This window comes from Kogia breviceps, chromosome 10 (assembly GCF_026419965.1).
Source record: "Kogia breviceps isolate mKogBre1 chromosome 10, mKogBre1 haplotype 1, whole genome shotgun sequence".
Classification (NCBI taxonomy): Eukaryota; Metazoa; Chordata; class Mammalia; order Artiodactyla; family Physeteridae; genus Kogia; species Kogia breviceps.
The window spans coordinates 1873890-1900657 of NC_081319.1; the positions used below are offsets into that span (position 1 = coordinate 1873890).

Genomic DNA, 26768 nt, shown 5'->3' on the forward strand with positions numbered 1-26768 from the left:
TCAGTGCTAGGTTTGGGGGTCGTAGCAGCGGGCAAAAGAGACAGTCTCTGCCCTGGTGCCTCTTACCGGCCATCGAGCGCCACACAGGAATGCCACGTGGCCAGAAGGACCGAGAGGGAGCCGGGAAGGCTTGACGTTGTACACAGGGTGGCCGAGGAGGGCCTCACTGAAGAGGGGGCATCGGCCTAAAGGCCTGAAGGATGTGAGGGAGTGAGGCACACAGATATCGGGTGAAGTGATCAAAGCAGGGCCAACAGCCAGTGCAAAGGCCCTGAAGGCCTGGCAGCTCAAGGAATGACTAGGAGACAGGTATGGCTGAAGGGGAGAGATTCGGGCCAGGGAGGTGGGGAGGTGGGGCTGGAAGGAGACGAGGTGGGCCTCTGGGGCTGTGAGGGCTTCAGCTCTTCCCCTGAGTAAGGTGAGAGCCAAGGGAGGGTGTGGAGAGGTGAGGTCTGCCTTTGGTTTCCACAGGATCCTTCTGGTGGCCGCTGGGGCAGGAGCGGGGAGGACAGGACGGAGGCTACTGCAGCTGTCCAGGCGACGGGGCATGGGGGCTGGACCAGGGGCAGCAGTGGGGCTGGAAGCAGTTGGCTCTATTCTGCATGGACTTCAGTGGTCCACCCAGCACAGAGAGATGTCAGAAAGACGCCTAGGTTTGGTCGAGGCCCCTGGAAGATGGGAGGGTGGGGAGGTGGAGAAAGCTGGGTCAGGGCAGATGTGGGCCTGGGGGGCTGCGCAGGGAAAGCGGCTGAGGAGGAGGCTGGGAGCAGAGGCCCAGGGGGGACACGACGCGGGCACCCCGTTGGGGATGCATGAGGGGGGGGGGCAGGTGTACATGGCCGTGAGGACAGCGGCAGCCCGCGGTGCGTGCAGCAAGCGAGGACGGACGGATGCTGACATCATTTGTCAACTCGGGGTCCAGGGGAGGGGCCTGGACGCAGCTCCGGTACGCAGGCCGGGGAGGCGACGCCGGGGGTAGCCTGGGCGACTGGGGGCCGCGGCCCTCCCCTCCCCCTCGCCACCTGCGGGGTCGGTCAGCCCCGGCCTTTGTCCCGCGCCGCAGCCCCGCCGCCCCGCGCGGCGCCCCCCGAGCAAACACAGCTGAGCGCCGGGCTCGCGTGCCGCCCCCGCCCCCAGCTCCCGGGCGGGCCCCCAGCTCCGGGCGGGCGGCGGGCGCGGGGCGGCGGCTTAGCGGGGCAGCTGCGGCCGCGGGCGGGCTCCGCTCGGGCCGCTCCCACCGGCGCCGCGCTTTGTCATGCAGATGCCCGCTGGCGGCGCGCGCCCGCTCCCCAGCTGACCCGGGGCGCCCGCTCCCCAAGCCGGCCCGGGCCGGGCCCCAGGCCCGCTTTGTCCTCCGGCCGGAACCGGATCTCCCTGGTGCTGCGCGGCCCGCTCCAGTGGCCGGGCGTCTCTGGGCCTGTCTCCTGGCCTTCCAGGCGGGGACCTGCGGGTTTCTCCTGCGGGCTGCAGACGGAGCGCATTTGGGGAGCAGCCCCCACCTCTCCCACACGGACGGGACCCGGTCCAGCAGGACCAGCGGAGCAGGCCTCTGTGGCCATCCCCGACCCCTGCCGGCCCCGCGGGTGGTGGGCTCCCAAGCCCTGCCCCCGCCGGCCTCAGCCTTCCCACCTGCGCTTTGAGGGCGGGGCCCCAAGCCAGGGAAGGGCGACAGGGATGAGCCTCTGGGCTCAAAGGCTGCGGGGAGGCTGGTGACACAGGGTGTAAACACCCCACCTTGGGGCGTGCTCTCGATAAAGGCACAGATGCTCCAGATGCCACGGCGCCCCCACCCACCCAGAGCTGCCCCTCCTACGGCAGGCAGGCGGGTGGGGCCTTGCCTGGGGGTACTACGCCCACTTTCCCCAGAGCAAAAGATTCACCCAGAGAGGTGATCAAATGGAAAGTTATTTACTGCCTGGTGTCAGGAGTCAGGCCCGAGGCCAGGCCCGGGAGGAGAAGCGTTCCTGGGCTGGAATCAGGCCTGGAGGAGCTGGTGTCCATCCGGCAGGGTCACCACGTCCTCCCTGGGACCTTCTGTCCCCACTTTGCGGGTGAGGAGCCCAAGGCAGGGAGCAGCGGCAGCGTGGCCCCCGGCCCTTGTCTTAGCAAAAAACAGAGGCCTGGAATTCAGGCCAGAAGGTGCGGAGATGACCAGCACGAGCGAACCTGATGCTTGGGGTCCAAGAGAAGCAGCCATAGTAGCGAGTCCTCTTCCCGCCTCCCAGGTGAAGCAAGTGGCCGCCAGCAGGGCGCTGTGGGCAGGGCTCCTCTCCCGGGGGGGTGCCCCCGCGGGTACCCCCGCTGGCACCGTTTCTCAGTCCAAGTCATGCTTGCAATTCTGCGGGAGCTTTGGTCCAGTGATTTCACTTGTAGGCCTTTATCTTGAAAGGGCGTTCCTGCCGTGTGTGACCTTGGGCTGTGCAACTTTGGCAACTGACCTCAGTTTTCCTCATCTGGAAGCGGGAACATAGCGACACCTGCCCCTCCGGGCCCGTCTGAGAAGCATGTAAAGCCAGGCGCGTTGGGGGACACGCGTGACGGAGGCTCCCACGAAGGCGAAGCAGTGTCCTGATGTGATGGGTCAGGGCGGTGTTTACAAATGGAGAGGAGACCCTCTTCCTGGGCGCCTCCTGGTTCTCCCCAGCGACCCCCCTCCCGTGGCCCAGTTTTGACTGGCGGACTCAGGAGGTTGGTGGGAGAGGGGCGTCGGTGTCAGTCCCAGCACAGACTCAACCTTGCCTGTTACAGGAGACGGTGGGGGAGGGGAGGGGAGGCCAGCAGCCCAGCACCTCCACCCCAGGCCCTCCCTGGCCCTCTGGCTCAGGCGAGCAGGAGAGACCAGTGGAAGGTGGAGGGTTTATCTCACACACCCCTCCAGGGAGGGGCCTTTATGCCCAGATCCAGTTTCTGGCAGGACTGGTTGGTCCAGGTGGCCCGAGAGATGACCAAGATAAGGTCCGTGCAGGTTGGCTGGGCTAAGACGGGGTGGGGGGCGCGGGGGGGGTCTGGGCCCATCTGGTCCCAGCTGCTGGCACCCTTTGGGGGCCACACGGGTGCCCTCTCTGAACCCCCTTCCCTACCTGCAGAGAGACAAGTGGCACAGAGAGAGGTGATCCTGGGCGGGGGTGGTGCAGGCCCAGGGCCGCCCAGGCTGGACGTGCTGCAGGTAAGGTTTGCCCGGGCACGTGACGAGCTTCCAGAGCCAAGAGCCAGGCAGGCTGAGGCTGCCCGGGTGTGAGGTTGTTCAGGAGCCCACGTTTCAGGTGGGCCCGGGCTTGGCTGTGTGTCAGACCTGCCGGAAGCCCCGGGGCTGGCTGGGCGAGCTCGCCCTCACGGGTCGGTGGCATCCACGCCCCAAAGGGTCCCTTCGTTAGATCCTTCCGCCTGAGCGGTTTCAGGGTCGCCTCTCTCCTGCCGGGCCCCTGACCCATCAACGTGGGGGGTCTCACAGCCGTAGGGAGCAGTTGCGGTCACCACGCTTTCTAGGCGGGAGCCCCGTGGGGACGGCCACGGAAGGAGCCCTTAGTCCCCGCAGACAGGACTTCCCTCATCTCAGCACAGACCTTGGGAAAGGCAGCCCTCGGATCTGCCTGAAAAATGGGGTTTGCGTGCAGGAAGCATTTGAGGGAAGTGGCCCCGGGGAACAGGGGCGGCGTGGGGGGCGTGAAGCGGGCAAAGGGGAAAAGTCGGCCAGAGGAGGTGCTGTGGATCCACGGTCCGTGGGGTACAGACTCCACCGAGGCCGTCTGAGAAACCTGGAGGGACGTGCTGAGAACCGTCCACCCCAGGGGGCGACAGGGGACATGGCCATAGGCTCCCATCCCACCCCGTGGACAAGGTGAGGGTTATCCACCAGCCTTCAGACTTTAGGGCTCACGTACACAAGTGCCCGGCAGGCCCTGCGGGCGTCCTCGCGCTGGGTCAGAGCAGCTCCGGGCCAGGGCGAGCTGGGCCGTCAGCCGGCATCCGCCCAGAGCCGCGGCTGGCCTCAGCCCGGCCGGGAGGACTTGACGTGGGCCGCAGAGGCGTCCAGTACAGTTAAAACTAGCGTGGATTCAGGGGAAATTTGAGGTTCAGTAAGGCCACGGGTCAGGAGATGGCTGCCGTTGGAAAGGTCCTTTCTTAGCACAGGTCCTGATGAGGGGGACGCCCCGCCACGCCCCGCCACGCCAAGCCACGTGGGAAAGCACGGGGAGGTCAGGAGGCGGGGGGAGCCTGGAACCGGGGACAGGAGTCTTTGCTGCGGTTTCTGCAGGAGGGGTGGGCGAGGCAGGGCGAGTTGGCTGGTTTGAGTGATTTCATGGGCTCTGGGACAGACGGGCTGCCCCAGGTTGCCTGGTGCCTGAGGGCAGGGGGACAGTGGCCCAAGGGGGAGAACCCATAGACGAGACGCTAGGGCCGTGCATTCTGGATCGGGTTGTTTTGCGTTTGAAAGCCACGCTCTTGGACCAGTGGCAATCGGCCGGTCTTGGGAGGGGCAGTCCCTCCAGGGTCAGAGCATCAAACCCAAGACATGGTTCCTGCAGTCCACCCCTCACCCACCTCAGCTCCGCCCGTGGCCTCTGGGGCCCAGGGTGGCCCCGGCTCCGGTTGAGGGTGGGAGCCGGCCCGGAGCCCCGACAGGCCTTAACTAGGAGTTAGCGGGACAGGCCGCGGCCCCTCCTGCTGCCCCTGGTCCCGAAGCTGGAGCTGCCTCCACTGCCCTTTCGGGATTTCCCTCACCTTCGGCCGGCACTTCTGCGGCTCTGGGGTCGCCCGGTGGGGAGACCGGGTCACCTGCAGGGCTCGGAGACCTGAGCCGCCTTTTGCCCCTGTCAAGCCGTGGTTGCCGCAGCTGCCCTGCTGTCACTGTCACCAGTTCGATGGACAAGGGGTAGCCCCAGAGAATTTCGAGTCGCGGAGACCCTCGTCCCTGGCCCTCTTCTCACAGAGGTCCGAGCTGACCCTCAGCGGCGTGGCGCGACTGCAGGTTCACGGGAGAGCTGCTGCGGCCCCCAGCCCTCCCCCAAACCAGGAGCTCGGATCTGGCCGAGCCTCGGGGGGGGGGCAGGGGGCAGGAGTCCTGCAAGCGGGGTGACGTCGAGACGGACGGGCCTCCTTCCCCCACCCGCTGGCTGTGCTCCGGTTACGGGGCCACCACCGCACCCCCGGGACTGGACCCCAGCCCGCAGGATGTCCCAGGACGGCTCCAGCGCTAGGCTGTTCCTTCCCAGATCAGCTGCTTTTGAGTGACGTGAACTAGAGTGCGGCCAGTGGGCCTGTGGCTCTGCTCCCGTTGTCACCTCCTTGTGGTCAGAGGGTCCCCGGTCTGAGGCAGCATCGTGCAGGACACGAGGGTCCAGCTGCCGTGCTGGAGCCTTGTCAGCCTCTTGCCACACGGCCGTCACGTGGTCTTTGCACAGTCCACACCGATGTCACCCTCCTGCTTCACACCCTCCCGTGTCACCACTGCTCTTGAGACCAAGGCGACAGCGCCCATGGCAGACCCCACGCTCCTTGAGCTCTGGCCCACGCCAGACCGGCCCCTCCCAGGCCCCCCCGCCCTGCCCCACGCTCACACGTCCCTCCCGCTGCAGGCGCCTTGCACACGCAAGCCCCTCAGCCTGATGCACGCGCCCCCCCCCCCCCCCACCCCGCCTGCCTGCTCCAGGGCAGCCTTCTCGCACCTGCCCATCTGGGGCAATCCGCCTAGATGCTCTCCCCGCGTCTGGTCTGGCCCCTGCGGCGCCCCTCTGAGCTACAGTCTTAGTTCCCGTGGTGACTGGTGAAAGCCTCTCTCCCGCTAGACTGTATTCCCATCTCAGGCGGGCACGCACGTCCTTCCCGCGTAAGTAAACGAAGTACGGCGAGCCTCCGGCGATGGCAGTGGCGACAGGGTGACATCGGACGTGGTGGTGGTGGCAGTTGAGGGTGATGCTGTTGGCAGTGATGCTGGGCCGGTGGACACCTGAGCGGCTCCGCTCGAGGGTGGAGCACCGTCAGGGGCGATCTGTTCCAACGGCAGCAACCCGAAGAGTCCACCCCTCCATTGGGAGCTGCCCGGCTTCCTGGCCTTCCCACAGGTGTTGCGATTTCTTTGTCCTTCGATCCGGCTGTACCCATTCAGTAGTGCCCCTCCTGGGTTTAACTCTCATTAGCTGGGACTGACGTCTGTCCCTTGCGACCAGAGAACCCTAGCTGGTACAGAAGGGGGGTTAGGGGGGTGAGCTGAGACGGAGCCCACGCCGCCCCACTCTCCTCGCCAGTTCCTCCTCCTCTCTGGCTTCTGAATGTCCTTGGAACGTCCTCCATCTCTGCTGACACCTGGCTGATCTCGTCCGTTCTCAGGCCTTTAAATGCCTGTGCACGTGCCCGTTGATCTCGATTTCTCACCGCTCGTCCTGACCTTTCTCCTGAACCGGAGCTCACGGCTGACTGTCGTGCGTGTCACACTCAACAGGTCCCGGCTGAGTCCTTGATTTCCTCCCGCTCAGGTGTCCCGTCTCAGAGAGCGGACAGAGATCTCGGAGACGACCCAGGCCTGTCCACAGCTCCTTCCCACTGCCTTCAGCAGAGGCCGCTGCCTCAGGGCCTGGGCACTTGCTGAGTCCCCTGCAGGGAACACCCGCCCCAGACCCTCCTCACCTCCTCCCGGGAGAGGGGGCTTGTGAAGGCTGAGCCCAGGGCAGGGCAGAGGGCGCAGGGGGGAAGAAGCCTCGGGACGCGCAGAGTCTGAGAGGAAGGAGTTCTGGGTGATTCCCCGCACCCTGGGTGGCAACCGTGTGGCCACAGAGGGACCACCCGCGAGAAGGGGCCCTGGACGGGGGTCAGACCTGGGGAGGAAGACGCCGAGTCCACGTTCGGCACGAGGTGTGGCCAGCCTCCGGGGGTCGTCCAGGATGCAGCCCAGCAGATTCCTGAGCTGCAGCCCAGGGCAGAGGTAAGACGGGGAGGCAGCGCCAAGCTATAGTGCTAGGTCTGCACAGCACCCGGCCTCCTGAACCAGCCGGGCCTGCTGGGACGAGGTCCCCCAGCAAAATGCGTGGCTGAACGAATGAGAACAGAGACGGTGCCACTGACCGGGCTCACAGAGAAACGCAGACGCGCTCAGGCTGGATGTTTCCGCAAGCCAGCCTCACCCAGCCGGCCACTGGCAGGCGATCGATGAGCCTAGTTAATAATTAACTTTTTAATTAAATATCAATTTAAAACAAGTATGGGAACCAGCCTTGCAATTAACACCCTTGCTCTGCTTTCCTAAAGGGACTCAGTCGAAGGCCCAGGCTCTGGGACCCCTTGGGTGGGGAGGGCCACCCAGGACCCAGCAGAGTGGGGAAGGGGCCCTGCCCGGCCTGCTCCACCCCGTCCTGCAGCCGCAGGGATAGCTTCCTCCACCCGGCGGGCACCGCCCCGCCCGCCCCCTGCCCTCAAGGAGCTGGCATCTCGAATGCCGGGCAGAAGATGCTCAGGAACCTGCGAGTGGCGAGAAGCTGATGCCTGGGGTCCCCAAAGAAGGAGACACGGAGCCACGGGAAGACGGCTCCGCTTGGCCTTGACGGCGAAGAGTTGGAAGGACACTGTGGCGTGGGAGCTACACGGCCGGAGGCGTGGAGGTGGGGCTGCCCGTGCAGGTATGTCACGGGTTTGGGACGGTGCAGGGCGGACCAAGCATCTGTAGAAGGAGATGGCTTGCAAGTACCCTTGCTGCCATCCCAGAACCCCAGGACCCCGGGGGTTTCCTGACCGGCTGCTTGGGTGACCGCAGGTATAACCGCGGTGCCTGGGGGACCCAAGTGGCTGGCGGTGCCAGGTTCCTGCTTTGGGGGCTGTGACAGAGCAGTGTGGTTGCAGGCTGGGCGGCCCCGGCCCAGCACTGCCTGGCTCCCACGCCTCCCAGAGCGTACGGAGCTCCCCGGGTCCTTGCAAGCTGCCTGGGGGCCACGGAGGCATCCAGCACCCAGTGGGTGGGCAGATCTGAAGTCCTAAGGCAGAGGCGGACGGCGTGGGGAGGGCAGTGGGGCCCACGAAGGTGGCTGAGGCCCGGGGCTCCCTCCCCCGTCAGGCAGGGACGAGTTCCCAGGGAAGGGGCGGCACCTGGGAAGACGCAGAGACCGAGGACGGGACGTGCTGGGCCTCGGCCGGGCTGGGGCGCTGGGGCGCCTCGGATCTAAGGCGGGCCGGCCCTCGGCCAGGACGGTTGGGGCAACGGGGCAGGCAGCAGAGCCCAGACGTCTTGTCCCTGCGCCTCCCGAGGCCTGGAACCCCGGGCAGGTGGGTCAGTATTTGTTGACTAAGCTACAGTGGGAGCTCTTTGCACGTTCCCGTGCTGCAGAAGGGAAGGGCCCTTGGGAGGCGCGGGTGCTGTGCCACGGGCAAAGCGCACAGTGAGCGCTCGGCACCCGCTCCGCCTCAAGAGGAGGCCACTGTTGACTTGGCACGTTTCGATGGTGCGACTGTCCCGAAGTCCAGACCAATGGCGCCGGCCGCTGCTCGGTGGAAACAGCTGGCTCCCAACTCTGCGCTGAGCTTGGGACCCTGTCTGGCCAGGGAGGGACCCTGGGGTCTGCGGCCCTTTTGTGGCAAACGGGGTGGACTGGGGGGGGTCTGAACATGCCCCGGGCCCTGCCTTGGGGAAGTGCTGCAGCGGAGGCCACAGCGGGGCTCTGGAAGGGGCAATGGGGGCAAGGCGCCTCCGACGCCCGTTGTGGCCCGCACCAGCCTTGCCCCCGCCCCGTGCTCGGCATCAGTTCCGCAGCCGCCCGCTGGTACCTCCCCATCTCTCCCCACCTCGGCGCCCTCGAACCGTCCGCCTCGTGGCTCTGTGCCTCTTCCACTCTTGGGTCTCTGGGTCTCTCCTTGGCCCCCATCTTCCTGCCCATCCCCACCCCGCCCACCGCAGCCCCCTCCAGCCCACTCCAGTGCCCTTATCTGGGTCCAGCCCCTGCACTATTGCTGGGAGCCCATCCCCATGACAACGGGGCAGATGGCGGCTGCGATTAGCTGCTCTCCCTCCCACCACAGCTCAATCCGTCTTTGAAATTAAATCAGCTGCGATAACATCGACTGGCCAGGGGAGGGGGGGGGGCAGGCAGGAGGCTGCCTGGGCCCCACCCACCCCACCCCAGGCCCGGGGCGCAGGGGGAGAGGAGGAGTAGGGCAGACGGGCTTCCAGTGCGGCTGCGTGACCTTGTCCAAGTCTGTAAGCCTCCGAGCCTCAGTTTCCCCATCTGTAAAATGGGGGCAGATAGCCATCCCTGTTTTGGGTGTCGGTGCGAGTCTCTGGGGAGAGTGTGCAGGAGAAGCCCTGGAGAGGCTGAGAACATTGCCTGCCCCCATCCATGGAGAAGCCGGAGCCCTGGTGGAAACCCCTGGCCAGGCCTCCTCGGGGTCACAGGCGGCCACTCAGACCACCCACGGCTGGAGGCTACAGACCTGCTCTGTGAGCCACGGCACACCCCTCCCCAGGGCTTTGCCGCCCTTGTTCATAAAAGGCTCCAGTGTCACTGAATCCTCGTGCCTGAGGGATGTGGGTGCTGGGATGCCATTGGGTCCACCTGGCGATGGAGAGACCATAGGATTTGGGTCCCTTCAGACAGTCAGGGGTCCTGGAGGCATGTGGGGACCCAGGAGTAGTGAGGGGAAGAGGTAGAAAGGGGTCTGCCTGAGGATGTGGTGGCAGGAGTGGGCGGAGAGGAGTGTTTCAGGAACCAGTCAGTCTGTGCAAAAGTCCCACTTGGGGAAGGAGGAGTGGGGGAGGGGCGCCACAGCACAGTGAGGGGAGGGTGGGGAGGTGGGCAGAGACCCAAGGGAGGCAGGGAGAGAGGGGACCGTGGGAGGAAGATCTGGGAGGAGGGTTCCAGGCAGCGGCCCGGCCAGTGCAAAGGTCCTGAGGCAGAAGTGTGCCCAGCGTGTATGCAGGACAGGGAGGAGGCCCATGGGGCTGGGGCAGGGTGAGGGGAAGCCGGGGAGGTTTGGGGGGCCTCATGGGCCACTGGGAGGAGTTGGCTTTCCCTTTGAGTGTCTCACAAAACTCTCAGGTTTTCACAAGATCCTTGTGGCTGCTGGGGTGAGAACAGGGTGAAGGAGGGGAAGCGGGGAGGCTGGTGCACTGTCCAGGCGAGCAACGACCAGCCGAGGAGCCGGTGGCAGCGGTGGAGGCGGGGACCTACGTTCGGAAGGTGGGGCCTTGCCCCTCTTGGGCAGGGTCCGTTCTGGGGCTGGGCCGGTGGCACAGGGCCTCGATGCAGCCCCATCCTTAGGGCCCTCCTGCTCGGGAAGCGGGCCTGAGCTGGACCCGAGCAGCCAGTCCCAAGCCAGGGCGTTCGTTCTGGATTGTCGAGGCTCTGCGCGGCGCCCTGGCTTCCTCACTGCCACAGCCCCAGCGCCCGCACACAGCCAGGCCCAGAAGGGGCTCCGTGAAGTTCTTTGGCCAGAACGTCCTGCCCCAGGGCAGCTTGCTGAGGCCTCCCCAAGGTGCTGACCCGGGGCGGGGCCTCCAAGGATGAATTTAACAGGCCGAAAGGAGGTGGGAAGTGTCGCCCAGGCAGGGGGAACAGCATGCCTAGGAAACGGCCGCTAAGAGTCTGGTGCGGGCCGTGCTGTTGGGGTGGGCGAGGTGTGGGGCTGGAAGGATGGCAGGGGCCTCGGATGCCAGCTAGGAAGCAGGACTTCATCTGGGGTGTGTGCCCCTAGCTGCACCTCAACTGTCTGGGCTTCAGTTTCTTCATCTGTCAAATGGGGCTAAGGGTTGAGACAGGGATGCAGAGAGGGAGGGACCTGTCGCCCACTTAGCCGGGCCGGGCAGCTGCCATGCTCGGTCGACACGGGGGCCCGAAGCAGGGGAACGCCACGATCGGCCTGCGCCTCGGGGGGAAGACACTGCCTTCAGGTGAGAAGCTCGGAGAAGGGGCGGGGGCCGAAGGTGAGCCCGGTCCTGGGGTCCTTGGGGTGTCCATGGACACCCATGCCTTGCAAGCACCCAGATCTCTACTGCACACCAGCCCCGGGACCGTGCGACCGCCCGGGCTGCTGGACCATAATTGGATTTGCCCAGCAGCTGTCGGGGCTAAGCAGGCCCACTTGACGCAGCCGTGCTTGGCCAGTAATTGGTGAAATTAGCAGGTCGGCAGGGGCAGAGGTCAGGTGGTTAATGCTGTAGTGGGGGCTTTGATGAAGTTAGTCCCACCGCAGGACTGGGAGCTGGGGCTCCACCTTCTGTATGCCACGGGGCTCTCCCACCCCCCCTCGTAACACGGTTAGGGGACCTCCAGCTGCTGGCCTGTCCCAGGGGCTCCCGGAGGCCGGACCCAGGGGGCCTGAGCCTGGAGGTGCAGCAGGTCGTCTGCTGTGTCCTCCTGGCCAGGGCACCTGCAGCACCCACGCGGCCTCGCAAACCCCTAGAGATCTTAGGGAGATGCCCCTTGGCTTCCTGTGGAGGCCTCCGTTGGAGAACAGCACTCAGGCCCACCATGGTGGGTGGTGGTGGGCTTTCGGCCCCCACCATGGCTGTTCCTCATCCAGCTCTGCATCTGGAAATTGGGATGACCGCCTCCCCGGGTCTGTTTGTGACCAGGCCACACCCTCCCCACGAGGTTCAAGGCCTCCCAGTGTCTCCTCCCGTCGTGAGCTCGCAAGCTTTGTCCTCTGAGCATGCCCCCAGGTTCTTGCTATTCCCTGGGAACAGTGCGCTTCCACCTTCTTTCATGTCACGTCATTTATCAGACACTTACTACATGCCGGGCACCGGGCTCGGAGCTGAGATGCATAGGTGAACGAAGTCAGAGCATGTGCCAGCCCAGGTGGCATTCCCGGCACCTTTCCTGGCCAGGCCCACACTCCGTTCTTCCTGGGAACCAGGGACGCCGTGACTAATCAGCCCGGAGCCCCGAAACCTGGAATCACCTCCTTTTCTGGCTCCACTCCAGCCCCCAAGGAACAGGGACTTGCCAGCATATGCCGATGCTTCACACACACATACACACACCACCCTCAAGGGCATTCTTTCCTCCAACAAATCTGTGCCCTGCCCCTCACTGCCACGCACTGCTCTAGACTCTGGGGACACAGCAAAGAACGAGGCGGGCACAGGCCCTGCTCCCGGGACCTGCAGACAGGGCTGAGGAGGCACACGGCTCTCAGGTAGTCACACAGACAAGGCGGAAGGGCAGGCAGACGCAGCGAGGGGCCGTGAGGAAGCAGAGCTGGTGGTTCTGGGAAGGCCGCCTCGGGAAGGGAGACGTGAGGCCTTCACCAGGGAGCACGGCCGCGCACAGGCCCAGAGGCCACAAGGCATTCGGTGCCGGGGGGGACCGGAGGGGAGGCCGGTGTGGCCGGGCTCAGGGGGGTGAGGGTCCGGGAGTGTGGGCAGTGGCCAGGCCCCCGGCGCCTGGTGGTGAGGACGAAGCCTGAGGTCTATGCTCAGAGCCGCGGGAGCCCATGCAGGGCTGAAGCCAGGCGTGGCGGTAGGCGGAGCACCCTCGCTGGCTGGTGGGCGTGGAGCCGCGGGCTGGGTGGGCCAGGCGCCGGTCAGGACGCTCACGACCCGAGGGCGCAGGCGCAGGCGCAGGCGCAGGGAGCTCCTAACCACAGAGCCTGCGCGGCGTCCTTGCGCAAGCAGCCTGCGCCAGGCGCTGGGCGCGTCGCCGGGCCTCGCGGGTGCGTCCAGGCTTCCCGCCCCACACCAAGCGGGCAGCTGTCTCCGTGAACTCACTCGGCATGTTTATTAAGCGTCGCCCAGGCGGTGGGCACAGATAGTGGGCGGCGCCTACTTGTTGTCCACCCGGTTGAGCTGCTCCTTGCCATCGACGGTCACCGACTTGAGCCGCCCGTCCTCCTCCACCTCCACGCGCTCCCGCCCGTTCTCCACGATGCGCTTGGTGCTGATCTTGTGTCCGTTGACCATCTCGGTGGACGACGTCACCGACCTGAAGCCCAAGCTGCCCGAGCCAGAGCTGGCAAAGGATTTAGACGAGAAGGTGGCACGGCTGGCGCTGCCCCCGCTGCGGCCCCGGGGGTCGAAGGCTGAGAAAGCCTCCACGAAGGCCGGGAGCTCGCCGAAGCCGGCCGAGCGGGAGCCGCGCAGCCCGTGGCCCCAGCCCGCGCACTCGCTGCCGAACGGGGTGTCCCAGAAGTCGAAGGAGAAGGGGTCCAGGCCTCCGAAGAACTCGCGGAAGATGTCATTGGGGTTGCGGAAGGTGTAGCCGCTGTCGAAGGGGCTGCTGTAGGGGGTGCCGGCCTGCCAGTTGTCGCAGCCTGCGCGGTCGTACACCAAGCGCTTCTTGGAGTCGGACAGGACCTCGTAGGCCTCGGACACCTGCTTGAACTTCTTCTCGGCCTCCTCCTTGTTGTCAGGGTTCTTGTCGGGGTGCCAGCACAAGGCCAGCTTGCGGTAGGCCTTCTTGATGTCCTCCGGGGAGGCACTAGCCTGCACCCCCAGCACTTTGTAGTAGTTAGCCATGCCGAGGGCCCGGGCGGTGAGGAGACGCGGGCCTGGGGCCCGTGTGGCCGGTGAGCGCGGGCGGCAGCGGCGGCCTGGGTCCCTCGACGGGGGCCTGGCTGGAGTCTGCTGGCTCCGGGCCGGGTTACCCTTTCTTAGTGCCAGCACCTCCGCTAGAAGGCAGGGGGAGGGGAGGGCACTGCCGCTGGGGCCCGGCCACGGGGCCCCGCGGAGGCAGAGCTGGTTGGCCCTTTGTGACGTCAGCCCTGGGCGGGGCAGATCCCAGCTCTGGACGCCGGGCCTGCACAGGAGGCCGAGCCTTGGCGGCGCAGACGCGGAGCTCCGGCCGCTGGGGCTGCCGGCCGAGCCTCGGGGGCAGAGGCTGGACCAGCCACGGGAGCTGGGCGAGGTGGGCCAGGGGTCAGGGAGGGGAGTGAGGGCTCCTGGGGTGTGTCCACGTAGCCCAACGGCTGGGGGGTTGGCGTGGAGTGAGGGGCCCGAGGTGGGGGGCTGGGCGGGAGGCCGGGCGGGATGGGGTCGGGGCCTCAGTTCGTTCTGCTTGTGCCCCGTGATCCCGTCAGATCCTCTGAGGTGAGCCCCACGGAGGCAGGGGTGTCCCTCAGTGTCCAGGACAGCGCTTGGCAATGAGTACACGTTTGTGGAATGAATGAGGCTCAGAGACATGCGGCATCAGACTCAAGGTCATACAGCAAGTCGGTGAGAGGGAGGGAGATGCAAACCCAGGGCTGTCTGAGGCCAGGGTGGGCAGCACACTGGAAGAGGCGTTCCACTCAAGCCTGGTGAGAAAAATAGGCGGCGTTGGTAATGAGTGTAGTGGTGGCCCCCAGAAGCCAGGTCCCTGTCCAAATCATAGAACTTGTGAATGTGCTCTTATTAGGAAAAATGGCCTCTACTGATACAATTAAAGTAGGGATCTCGAGATGAGATTGCTCTGGATTATCTGGGTGGGTCCTAGATCCAATGACAAGCAGTCCTTAGAAGAGACAGACGCACTGGGAGCCGGGGCATGAAGGAGGCAGACTGGAGGGAAGGGGCGCAGGGAACGCAGAAGCCGCCCCCCACCCGACGCTGGGGGAGTGGGGCGTCCCCCGGGGCCTCCGGAGGGAGGCCGGCCCTGATGGCACCTTGACCGGGGGCTCCCGGCCTCCAGAACTGTGCAGGGATGGAGTTCTGTTGTTTCAAGTGGCCCCCTTTGGGGCAGTTTGCTGCGGCAGCCCTAGAAAACTAGTTACGTGTGCGAGGTAATCATCTGTGTGTACCCAGGTGTTCCTGTGTCTTTAATTCTTGTTCTGTTGATGGAGCATATTTAGAAACAGCAATTAACAAGCCTGATTAACACCTGTTCCTCCTTTCACCTCATCCCCCCCAGGTGCTGCTCGGTGAGGCACTTAGCTGTTTGGCCCACCGAGTCTTAAGTGAGATAGCTTTCCTCTCCCTCCTCCCTCCCTTCCTCTTCCTCCTTTTTCTAGTCTCTATCCGTTTCTGTTATTCTCCCTCTTTTTCTTTTCCACCAATACTCATGGCTGCTGGGCTCCAGGCACCTAGCAGGGGACGGCGTGTTCTAACCAACCCCAAATGCTGGGAGGTGCGAAAGCAGGCTCCGGAGACGCTTCGCCCTAGATGAGAAATGCTGTCACCCGCACACCCCTGGCCGAAAGCACGAATTGCCCTCCATCCCCAATCCATCCACCCACGTGTGCTGACACACCTCACACATCGCTCGGTGGAGGAAAGGAATGGGACAGAGTAACTCCACTGGGCGCGGCCGCAGGTGGAAGTCGTTCTGTGTGTTTGTAACTGTTTCTCTCACTCTAGCTAGAGCCCGTTCTCACCAGGCTGGCCCGCTGGTGCCGAGGAAAGGTGACCACACACACAGTTCTCCGCGGCAGTGGTGCTCTGGTTGAGTGTGGCGGCCGAGGGGAGAGTGACACGGTGGGGCGTACGTGGTGACTGATGATGAGGCGTCGTCGGTACGGCAGCAGGGGTGACGGGGGCAACGGGGGGGGGGGTGGAGCCGTGGTGGCGGCAGGATGGTACCTGGGATGGTGCTGGTGGAGGTGGTGGCTACCCGGGCGGTGAGGGCGTTGGTGGGGACAGTAGCCATGCTTGCGGCGGAGACAGCCACTTGTGGAGGCGGTGGTTAGGACCGCAAAGGAGGCGACATAACCGAGGGACCGGAGAGCCTAGAGGTGCTGTGGACAGAGATGGCGGAGGTGATGGGAGGGGATGGAGATGGCTGCTAGGGGAGCTCTTGTTGTGCTTGGCGGTGGGGGCGGTGGTCAGGACCACTGCCACCGCTCAGAGGCTCAGGACCGACACTTAGTTCTCGCCCACTTCACTTGTCAGCACCGCTGGGGCGGCTGCAGGGCTCCAAGGCGCGTCTTCGCCTCCTGGATCCCAGGCTTCGGGAGCAGCTCTCGTGGCGGGGAGGCTGCCCGTAAGAGCGGGTAGACGGCTGGGCTGCCTCTTAGGACTTCTCTTGGGATGTAGCAAACGTTGCTCTGCCTTACATCACGTGGTCGAGGCGAGGGTCAGTGGAATGGGGACGGCACTCCTTCAAGAGGGTTCTGCGTGTCCCGGCCAGCACCCGGAGAGGCACAGTCCTCTTAGAGGGACGAGAGAATGGGCAGCTGCAGTAACGCTGCGGGCGGGTGCGGCGTGGTGGCGGCGGTGGCCCTGGTGGAAGCCGGGGTGGCGTTGCTCCTGGTGGGAGTGGTGCTGGTGGTGACGGTTAGCGGTGGGGGGACGGTTGGGGTGGGGGTGCTGCTGTGGGTGGGAACAGCGCGGGGCAGGAGTGACGCCGTGCCGGAGCAAGAGTGACGAGGGTGGTGGTGACAGCACCGCAGATGGGGCGTTCTCGGTCGTCTCTTGCCAACTCACAATCACCACCGCCCTCTGCTGCGGTTTCCTCCACACCCTGGAGAATCCCTTACCCGTGTGGCTCTGGCTTAGAGTCTGCAGAGACATGGGATTTGGAAAGTGGAAAAAGCAAGAGGCAGTTGCGGGCAGATGACAACCCAGAGGTTTGCAGCACCTTCCAGGTGACCCTCTGAGAACCCCTGCTTCAGGGCTGCAGGCTTAGATATTCAGAGGGGGCTCCCCAGAACATCATGAGATTCTAGCAGCTTCCAGGCAAGCTCTTGAGATCCACCAGTTTGGAGCCGCACGCTGAGACCATCAGTGATGACTTGCTTCCCTGATCTTGACGCCCCCGGGTCACCCGGTGGCTGTGGAGACTTGTGTTAGATGTCCTTATACGTGTTACACAGTCAGTAACTGTGTACATACACATGGTCATGGTGACAGTGGCTCAGATGAAGTCGGTGGCAGTGGTGGAGGAGGGCATGGTGACGGTGGTGACGACGCAGGCATTGGTGATGGTGTGATGTCACCACACCAGGTTGGAGGGGGCGGCGGTGGTGAGGAAGGCGGTTGCCGTGGAAACGGGGGTGATGCGGGTGGTGGTGGTGGTGATAATGGTTTGGTCACGTTGTAGTAATGGTGGTCATGGTAACTGGGACAGTTGTTGAGGTTAAGGTGGCGGCGGTGATGGTGGGGATGGAAAGGATGAGCGTGCTGGTGGTCACGGTGGTACAGACGCTGGCTGTGGTGGAGGCAGCGGGGGGACGGTGATGACAGTGATAGAATGGAGCCGCTAGTGGTGACGGCGACGGTGGGAAAGAGGGTGGTGATGGAGGGACGACAGACGTGGGACGGTGGCAGTGCGGATGGAAGTGGTGGTGACGGTGACGATGGGCGTAAGGGTGGCCACGGTAACGGTGATACTGGTTGGGGTGATGGAGGTGATGTTGCAGTTGGGATGTGGTGCCGGTGGTGCTGGCGGTGGCGGTGGGACGGTAGTGACGTGACGGTGACGCTGGTGCAGGTGGGGACCGTCGTGCCGGTGGTGCTGGCGGTGGCGATGGGGGGGACGAGGGTAACCGTGGAGGCTTAGGGTGGAGGCAGGGATGCTGGATGCTGTGGTGACGGTAATAGTGGGGGGATGTGATACTGGTGACAAGCCTGGGGCCTCATAACAACATCATCAGGACAGTGTGTGGGTGGTCACAACAGGCTAAGACACGGGATCCGGGGTGTTGAGGTGCCAACGCACCCTACAGAGGCCCCCCCCGCGCCGGTGCCCCGCTCCCCACCCTGCCTGAGGCCTCTGCCGGCCCCCGCCGGCCTCCCGCAGAGGAACTCTGCCCCACCGATGCTTCCGGAGCCCCTCGGCAGGCTCCCTGCCCTGCTCTGCCCCCAGGTCCTGTGCTCAGCCTGACGCCTCTTGGGTGGGTGGCAGGAGGCAGCTGGGATGCAGACGGGCTTGGGGGCCACCAGAGCGCAGAGAGCAGGCCACCCAGTAGGACTCACGGGGAAGGGCAGACCTCAGTGCCTCAGTGCCACGGGGCCCCGAGGGTGCACGGCCTCCGCATTACCGAGGGGAAGGTAAGCGCCCCATAAAGGATGCTGTGGAATTTGAGGGCTGCGTGCCCAGGTGGCTTCCCCTTCTGCAAGGGGTTTGGACTAGTGTCCCCTGAGGCCCTACGGCGAAAGTGTTCACAGAGACGGGTGGGAGTGGCAGGGGCCTCTGGGGTCCCTCCTCAGGGCCCGCCCAGAGGAACAGGGCTGAGCTGACGCGACCTTTGCTCGGGCCCCCCGACCTTGACTCGCTGGCTGTCCATCACTTTCGCTCTCTGAGCTTCTCTGCCCTCATTGGCCGTGGGGGTGGGCGGGGGGGCTCCTCCCCTCTGGGCAGCCAGCCTGGCCTCCCTGGCCCACCCTGAAGCCACGGCCTGGGAAGAGAGAGAGGACCCTGGGTGAGCAGGGGATGGTAGGCAGAGCCTGAGCCGGTGCACCGGGAGGCCCAGAGAGGGCAGGGCGCACCCAAGGTCACACAGTGGTCCCAGGGACTCTCGCGGGGTGAGCTGATGGCGGCCGATTAGGCAGCCACTCGGTATTCTGAGCAGCCAGAGGCCCCTCTCTGTCTCTGTAATTAATGGAGTGGCTTTTTAAAAGGATTCTAATCACCCCTGATCCTATCTGCTTATCACTAGCGTTCCTAATTAGATGATCCTGGCAGTCACTGGCTAATTCCCCCCAGCCCTGCGCAGCCCTGCCCAGCCCGGGGCAGCCCACCCCACCCCCCAAACAACCCCAGCCCGGCCAGATGGGCAGCTCGGGCCTTCTCTCCCCTCAGGGCCCCTGGCTCTCTAACCGCATTACCTCCAGGATGGATGGGCCGCTGGATGGACAGAGAGCAGTGAGTGAAGGCACTGAGTGATAGACAGCTACAGGGCTGGGTGGGTGGACAGACGGACAGACTGGGAGGTTGAGAGCTCGGCCTGTCAGGTCAGGCAGCGTGGCCGCTTACGCGCTCTGTGTTCTTGGGGAAGTCACTTAACCTCTCTGTGCCTCAGTCTCCTCCTCTCATCTGTACAATGGGGGTAATCATAGTATTTTCCTCATAGGGTTGCTGTGAGGACAGCTCAGGACAGAGGAGGCGCTTGCTAGTGTAAATTAACTACAGCCGGTGTGGATGAAGGGGGGCGGAGGCGGCTAGACGGATGGATGGAAGGACAGACTGACAGGTGAGTGAAGGGAGGACCGGTGGACAGGTGGTCCGAGGAAGAACGGGCAAAGGGTAGAGGGACATACAAGATAGTGGGCTGATGCGAACTGGCCAGGTGGTGGGGTCTCCAGACAGGCGAGGGGAGTGGGGGGCAGCCTGTCTTCTCCAAATGCAACAGGATGATCCCAGCTCAGGTCCCAACACAGACATGGCTCAGACCTGCCTTTCCTCCCCGGGACCTCCGGGAAAACTTACAGCCCAACACCCCCAGCCAGTGGACAGGTGCCCACTGGGTCCCCTGCGTCCTTACCCTCAATGCCCACCTGGGTAACACCCGCTGCGGGTGGGCCACATGGCCTCTGGAGGCTCATATTTAGCCTCAAATGGGCGTTTACTGCCTGAGAGAAGCCATCATTTGTGGGACCACCCTCCCCACCACCCAGGTCCAAAGTGTGCCAGCCTGCAGGGCAGCAGCTCTCACCTCCCCGCCAACAGTGCCATAGACCCCAGCCCAGCACTGCCAGGAGCAGCCCTGGGAAGGGCTCTGATCCCAATTCGAACAGCTGGTCCTAAGCATCCAGGAGAATTCATCCCGCAGGGGCTCCCCCAGCACCCACGGGCCTCTGCAGCTTCTGAGTTGCGGGGCTTCCTAGGTCTTCCTAGAAAAAGTATAGAGCAAAGAAGCCTGAAGCATCTTTCAGAGTTAAGGCCTACACACATAGGCACACATTCACGCCATCATCCACCCACCCACCCACCCATCCCACATGTTTCTTGTGCAGCCTGTGCTGTGGTCCAGGTACTTTTGTAGGTGCCACAGGTGTATGTGCCAGTGCACACACTAGATGGAGCCTTGCCCTTACCGAGCTGACTCTAGTGGGAAGATACGAGAAACCGATGACAAGTGAAGGTTTCATCTAACGTCAGGCAGTGAGAGGTGCCATGAGGAAAAAAGCAGAAAGAGGGCTGCCCTTTCAGATGGGCCGGTCAACAGGGCAGCACCCTCCACACACGTGCCCAGAGCCAGGCCCCACGCGTCGGTGCACGCCTGTACACACAAGCACACGCGTATGCATGTGCACACAAGCACGCACAAGCCCCCCCACGAGGCCTGCAACCCTGCCGTGGCTGCAGACCGGGGTGCGGTGTCCCCAGAGGTGCTGAATTCAGCTGAGTCACCTCCCTTTTGCCCACCCCACACAGGGAGCCCCCGCCCCAGGCTGTGGGAGAGAGAACGAGACACACGACAAGTTTTGGAGGGAGAGGCGACGCTTGTCTGGGGCATTTGGGAAGGCTGCGGGGTGGGGGTGACACCTGGGCAGGGCCGGAAGGGGTTCGTTCCAGCAGGGTCTGGGGGTGGTGCGAGGGGTGTCGGCATTGGCCTCTGGTCTCAGCCTCACACACGTGAAGGGCCCTGGATTTAGACACCGGATGTCTTTCCAGGTGATGCAAAGCGCTCAGTCGTGGACAACATAGTACTTCCAGGTGGGAAGGTGTTCATCACGCAACTGTAAACCCGTCTGCGTTCTCGGTCCGCACGGCGCTGGGTGCGCCAGGCAGTCAGCTTTCTCTAAACCGCTGGTGCCGACGGGGACGGTGCTCCCTCCCCAGTGGACGCTTGCAATGACTGGAGGCACTTTTTATTTATTTATTTATTTTTATTTTATTTTATTTTTATTTTTATTTTTTTTGCAGTATGCGGGCCTCTCACTGCTGTGGCCTCTCCCGTTGCGGAGCACAGGCTCCGGACGCGCAGGCCTAGCGGCCGTGGCTCACGGGCTTAGTTGCTCCGCGGCACGTGGGATCTTCCCGGACCAGGGCACGAACCCGTGTCTCCTGCATCGGCAGGCGGATTCTCAACCACTGCGCCACCAGGGAAGCCCTGGAGGCACTTTTTAAAAGATAAATTTAGTATTTAATTTTATTTATTTTTATTATTTATTTATTTATTTGTTTGTTTATTTGGCTGTGTTGGGTCTTCGTTGCTGCGCCTGGGCTTTTCTCTGATTGTGGCGAGCGGGGGCTACTCTTTGTCACAGTGCGTGGGCTTCTCATCGCGGTGGCATCTCTTGTTGCGGAACATGGTCTCTAGGCGTGCGGGCTCACTAGTTGTGGCACGTGGGCTCAGTAGTTGTGGCGCACGGGCTTCGTTGCTCTGCAGCATGTGGGATCTTCCCGGACTGGGGCTCAAACCCGTGTCTCCTGCATTGGCGGGCGCGTTCTTAACCACTGCGCCACCAGGGAAGCCCTGGAGGCATTTTTAATTGTCATGACTTGGAGGGGGTGCTCATGGCATCTTGTGGGGCGAGGCCAGAGACGCTGCCAAACTCCTGCAGTCACACGACAGGCCAGGTGTCACCAGAGCAAGGCCAAGAACCCTGGGCTACACCCCAGAATCATCACTTGATGCGCAGTTGTACTGCATTTCTACTTTGTGTGTGCCAGAGGCATTCACTTCTTTCATGTGAACGTTTAAAACATAAGGGTGAAAAAACAAAAAAGGGTGACCTGTTTGGCTGTTTATTTCCTAATACATTAATAAAGTCAGAACCTCGAAACATTGAGGGATTGCCTGGGCCTGAGGGGACGAGGGCTGCAGAGGCTCAGACGCCAGGCCCAAGAGCTTGGATGTGTCCCGGGCTGGGGCGCCCTTGGGAAGATTTGAAGTGGGGAGAGGGAGAGGGACGTGATCAGTTGCATGTTCCAGAAAGATCTCTCCACAATGAGACTGTTTCATACCCAACAAACTGGTAAAAATGTAAAAGGCTGACGTGACCAAGTGGTGGTGAGGATGCGAAATTCCCGAAACCTGCTGGTGGGAATGTTAATTGGGACAAGAAGATTGGAAATTCCTGGCCTCGTCCTGTCAGTGTGAGGGTGCCGAGTCCCTTGACTCAGTAGTTCCAGTTCTAGGCGTAATTACCCCCCGCCCGCGCCCGGGAGAAGCACAGCCTGGTGTCATTGCGGGACTGCAGGACGTTGTACAAACTCTGTCACGTTGGTCCCTCTCGCAGAGTCTTTTCTCTGGCTGGCTTTGAAGGAGGAAGCTGCCGAGAATCTTACAGCTGCAAGGAAATCGATTCTGCCGAAACCAGAGGGAGCCTGGCAGCCAATCAGTGTTTCCCTGGCCCAGCCTCTGATGAGAACCCAGCCCTGGTCTGCATCTTGCTTGCGGCCGCGTGGGACCATAAGCTACACCGCGCCTGGGCTCCTGAGCCACAGACGGTGAGACAGAAACATGTATGCTCTGAGCTTCTGAGTTTGTTGGGATTTCCTTTTTCTTTTATGTACTTACTTACTTACTTACTTACTTATTGATTGCTGCGTTGGGCCTTTGCCGCTACGTGGGCTTTCTCTAGTTGCAGTGAGCGGTGGCTGCTCTTTGTTGCGTGCGCGGGTTTCTCATTACGGTGGCCTCTCTTGCTGCACAACACAGGCTCTAGGCGCGTGCGCTTCAGTACTTGTGGCACGTGGGCTCAGTAGTTGTGGCAGGCAGGCTCAGTAGTTGTGGCGCCCAGGCTTGGTTGCTCTGCAGCATGTGGGATCTTCCCGGACCAGGGCTCGGACCCACGTCCCCTGCATTGGCAGGTGGATTCTTAACCACTGTGCCACCAGGAAGTCCCTGTGGGGATGTCTTACACAGAATAGAAAATCAGTACGGGGTCATGGAGGGGGGGTGTTGTATTGTTAGCTGTATTTTTGGCTATCTGAAATATTTCATAATTGAAATTGAAAGATGCCCATGGCTGAAGAGACAGATTGCAGAGCACGAGCTGGAGGCCGGGGGGCGGGTCACAGAGGAGGCCAGCGTGCTGCTCTGTGGGTGAGGGTGGAGCTGGGCGGTGTGAGGGGGCTCAGGGAATGTGTAGAAACGTCCACTGCATCCCTAAATTCTGAGGAAGGGGAGGGGCCGTCCCAGCGTCCCCTCCACACCTGGGAAACCTGGATCACAGCCCTCCCCCCAGGTCAGCACAGCCCAATCTCGGGCGAGCAGCAGGGAGAAGGAATAAGGATGGCATTTTCCCAGGGTCCCCTGGGGAGCCCTGCAGTGTGGGCCGGGGGGACAGATGGAGTGGTAGGAGGTGGCCGCCGGGCTGGGTCCGCCACGTCCGTCTCCTGGGAGGAGACCCCCGCCCCCGCCCCAGCCTGCATGCCAGGGGGAGCCATCCCAGCGGGTGGGGGCGCCAGCCCTGCCTGTTCTCAGTGTCCCCAGCTGTACAGCAGGGTGATCTGAGGGCACCCTGCCGGCTCGGGGGCAAGATGGGAGGAAATGCTGAAAGCGCCTTGGCCCTCCCAGCCCTGGCAGCCTTAGGCGCTGTGGGGAAGGAAGAACAAAGAGGTCCCCAAACACCCTGGGCTTCTAGGAGCGGAGACGGGCCTCAGGGCTCAGTCCGAAGCCCACTGAGCTGAAATGGCATTAGAAGGCGACCTCCTTGTTGGGTGGGCTCTCCAAGGACGACTGAGGAACCTTTGCCTTCCACATATCATCCTTGTAACAACACTGCAAAGTGTGGTCTTATTTTACTGGTGAGGAGTCAGGATTCAGAGAGGCTAAGCCACTTGCTCAAGGCTGCACAGCAAGAGAGAGGCAGCTCTGTCTGCTCCACAGCCAGGCCTTGTCCTTCGGTGACATTGGTTAGGAACTGGGGAGCCCTGAGGGGCTGAGGGGAGGGAGACTTCAGGTAAGGCTTCCTCTCGGATCTTTGGCTGGGGTTTTGAAGGGTGAAGAGAAGTTCTCCCGGCAAATCTGAAGGGGAGAACATTCCAGTGATGTTCCTACATCCCTTATTATTTCCTATATTGTAAAAGTGGCACATAACACCTTAAAATATTAGCCCAAGTTTATAAAGTGAAAAGTACCCTCTCACCACCCGGGTCTCTCATACTTCCCGGAAGTAACCACTGTTATTCATTAGGCATATGTCTTCCCGGGTTTTTTTCTATATGTACACAAACATTTTTAAAACAAAAAAGTCATGCATTATATATTGTTCTGCAATTTGCTTTTTCCACCCCCCAAAAGAACCCTGCAGTTTAGCTTTTATTTGTAGTGTTTCCGTGAAGTGCACCTGAGGAGAGCTTGGAATTTCGATCAGCATTCCCACATACAGCACATGCCAGCAGCTGTTGCTGCTATCGGCAGGCCTTTTCCATTTTTCTGAGAGGACAGGTAAAAAGTGGTACCTCCTTGCAAAATGTGCATGTACTTGATTCTTTCTGAGGTTGAGCTCCTGTCCAGATGTTTATAAAGTGTTTATTTACATGTCTATTAGGAAGGACCTGTCTGTGTATCCTTTGCCTGGTTTTCTCTTTTTCTTGTGTGTGTGTGTGGGGGGGTGTCTTTCTATTATGTACTGCTTTTTTGTATTTTGAGTTTTTGCACCTTTGCATAATTGCAAAATTATCTCCCATTTTGCAATGATTTTTTTTTTTTTTTTTTTTTTTGCGGTACGCGGGCCTCTCACCGCTGTGGCCTCTCCCGTTGCGGAGCACAGGCTCCGGACACGCAGGCTCAGTGGCCACGGCTCACGGGCCCAGCCGCTCTGCAGTATGTGGGATCTTCCCGGACCGGGGCACGAACCCGTGTCCCCTGCATCGGCAGGCGGGCTCTCAACCACTGGGCCACCAGGGAAGCCCCAGAATTTCCTTTCTTTTTAAGGCTGAATAATATTCCATCGTATGGATGGACCACATCTTCTTTATCTGTTCATCTGTTGATGGACACTTGGGTTCCTTCCACCTTTTGGCTACTGTGAGCAATACTGCTGTGAACAGACGTGCAACTAGCTGCTCAAGTCCCTGCTTTAGGTCTTCTGTGAAGGTACTCTCGTCATGCCCTTTTTCTGAGTATTTAGGTTGTATCCAATCTCTCCGTTTTGTAAACAATGATGTCCTGAACATCTCTGTGTCAGAGCTTCTTGCTAAAAGTATTGGAAGATTACTCAGCATTCAGGTCTTGGAACTGGAATCGTGATCTCAGAGCTCATTTCAGACACAGGATCCCAGGCATTATCCCGCCACTCCCTCCCTGCTCCGGAAGCTTTGGCATCTTGTGTGTTCAACCATTTTTCCCTTCTTCTCTTTGGTTCCTAGAAAGGACAAACTTAACCTTGAAGTTTGCAGTGTTCCTTTGCCATTTTATCTGTTGGGGAACCAACCTGGGTGATCCAGCTGGTAGGTTGCAGTGGATAGTTTCGAAACTAACTCCTTAAGAAATCTGGAATGTGGAATAGAATACATGTGACATCAGGACTCAGACCCAGTGACCCTGAGACCCAGACAGGTCTGGGCACGAGGGGCCAGGTAGAGACAGAGACAGGGCTTCCTGAGGCGAGAGATGCAGAAATGGCCCTGCAGACACACAGTCCCTTCCGGGCCAGATCTTCTGCCTATTTTTAAGTGAATTTCCTAATGGTTTTTTTTTGGCTGTGCTGTGCGGCTTACGGGATCTCAGTTCCCCAGCGAGGGATTGAACCTGGGCCATGGCAGTGAAAGCCTGGAATCCTAACCACTGGACCCTGAATCTCCTAATTTAAAATCATTTGCAGTTCATTCAGATTTTTGTCAAACATCAGGCTGCTGGTCCTAGAGGTGCTGTTCCGCTGGGTGTTCCAACGCCACTGGATTGAATAACCCTCCACACTGCATCGATCAGGATACCTCCTTTATCGTCCATTATCTTATAAATAATAGGGGCTCTTTCGGGCTTACGTTGATCTGCTTATTCTGACAGCACAACCACAGGGTCTGAACAATTGTGATCATAGAATCTTGTTTAATACTGGAAAGCGTTAAACACACACACACACACACACACACACCCCTCGCTCTATTTCACACACACACACCTCACTCTGCGTTAAACACACACACACACACCCTCGCTCTATTTTCACACACACACACACACACACACACACACACACACACACACACACACACACACACACACACACACACACACACACACACACACACACACACACACACACACACACACACACACACACACCCTCGCTCTATTTTCCGTAATTTTCTGACTTGTTCTGCTGGTCTTGTTAGTTTTTCCAGATAAAGTTTGGAATCGTTTCGTCATTTCGCCTAAAAGCAAAACCAGCCCAGCGCCTTCTGATGTGCCGGCCGTGCTGTCAGCACCGGACAGTCCTGTGGTTCGCCGTCTTCCCTTCATCCCAGGTGAGCTGGATGCAGGCACCCCTCCCAAACCCGGTCCTCCCGGGGTGGGGCCCGTTCTGTGGCCCTGGGGACTGGAAGGCTTTCTCCCTTCCCTGTTGCTAGCGGCGGGCCAGCAGGAGGCAGGAGGGGCTTGGATGGGGGCAGAGCTGGCCTGTAAGAATTACAGCGGGGGGTGGGTCCTTCCCACTGAGCATGGGAAGCAGCAGCCCAGGAAGGAGGAAGGGCCCGGGGCCGCCAGCCCCACTGGGTGCAAGCAGATGGAGCAAAGGCCAACCCAGCGCGGGCACCCTGGCGCCGCCCACAGAGCCAGAAGGGCACCATCGCCCCGAGAGGCCTGCCTGCCTCCCGCCCGCCCCGCCTGGGGGCTCTGAGGCCACAGAATCGAAACTGTTGCCAGCACAGTGACTCTGGGCTGCGGGACTCATCGCTACTGGGGTGGGCACAGAAGCTGCAGGGGCAGGAGCCCCAGCCCGGCTCTGCGGCTCAGCAGTGCCTCCAGGGCCGGTGTGCATCCCCCGCTCCCAGAGGCCGCCCGTGCTCCTCCGCAGCAGCCCCACCCGCCCCGCCTTC

The 26768-nt window shown here is 61.8% G+C and overlaps 2 protein-coding genes and 1 long non-coding RNA gene across 4 annotated transcripts in view; 2 read left to right on the forward strand and 1 right to left on the reverse strand.

Annotated features, from left to right (window-relative positions):
* Positions 1–26768, forward strand: part of EEFSEC (eukaryotic elongation factor, selenocysteine-tRNA specific) — a 223154-nt gene that overhangs the window by 162785 nt on the left and 33601 nt on the right. For both annotated transcript variants that reach the window (XR_010842431.1, XM_067043321.1), the window contains exon 7: positions 26067–26198. Coding sequence is in view for 1 of the 2 variants with exons in the window: in XM_067043321.1 (XP_066899422.1) it covers positions 26067–26198 (132 nt within the window). In the remaining variant the exon portion in view is untranslated. The remainder of the gene's footprint in view (positions 1–26066; positions 26199–26768) is intronic.
* LOC136794951 (uncharacterized) lies at positions 7264–18915 on the forward strand. The gene is made up of 3 exons (XR_010842432.1): positions 7264–7610; positions 18633–18695; positions 18904–18915. It is a non-coding gene; the product is annotated as an uncharacterized lncRNA (long non-coding RNA).
* DNAJB8 (DnaJ heat shock protein family (Hsp40) member B8) lies at positions 12743–13435 on the reverse strand. Its single transcript, XM_059076716.1, has one exon. The coding sequence runs from the start codon at positions 13433–13435 to the stop codon at positions 12743–12745; it is 693 nt and encodes a 230-aa protein (XP_058932699.1).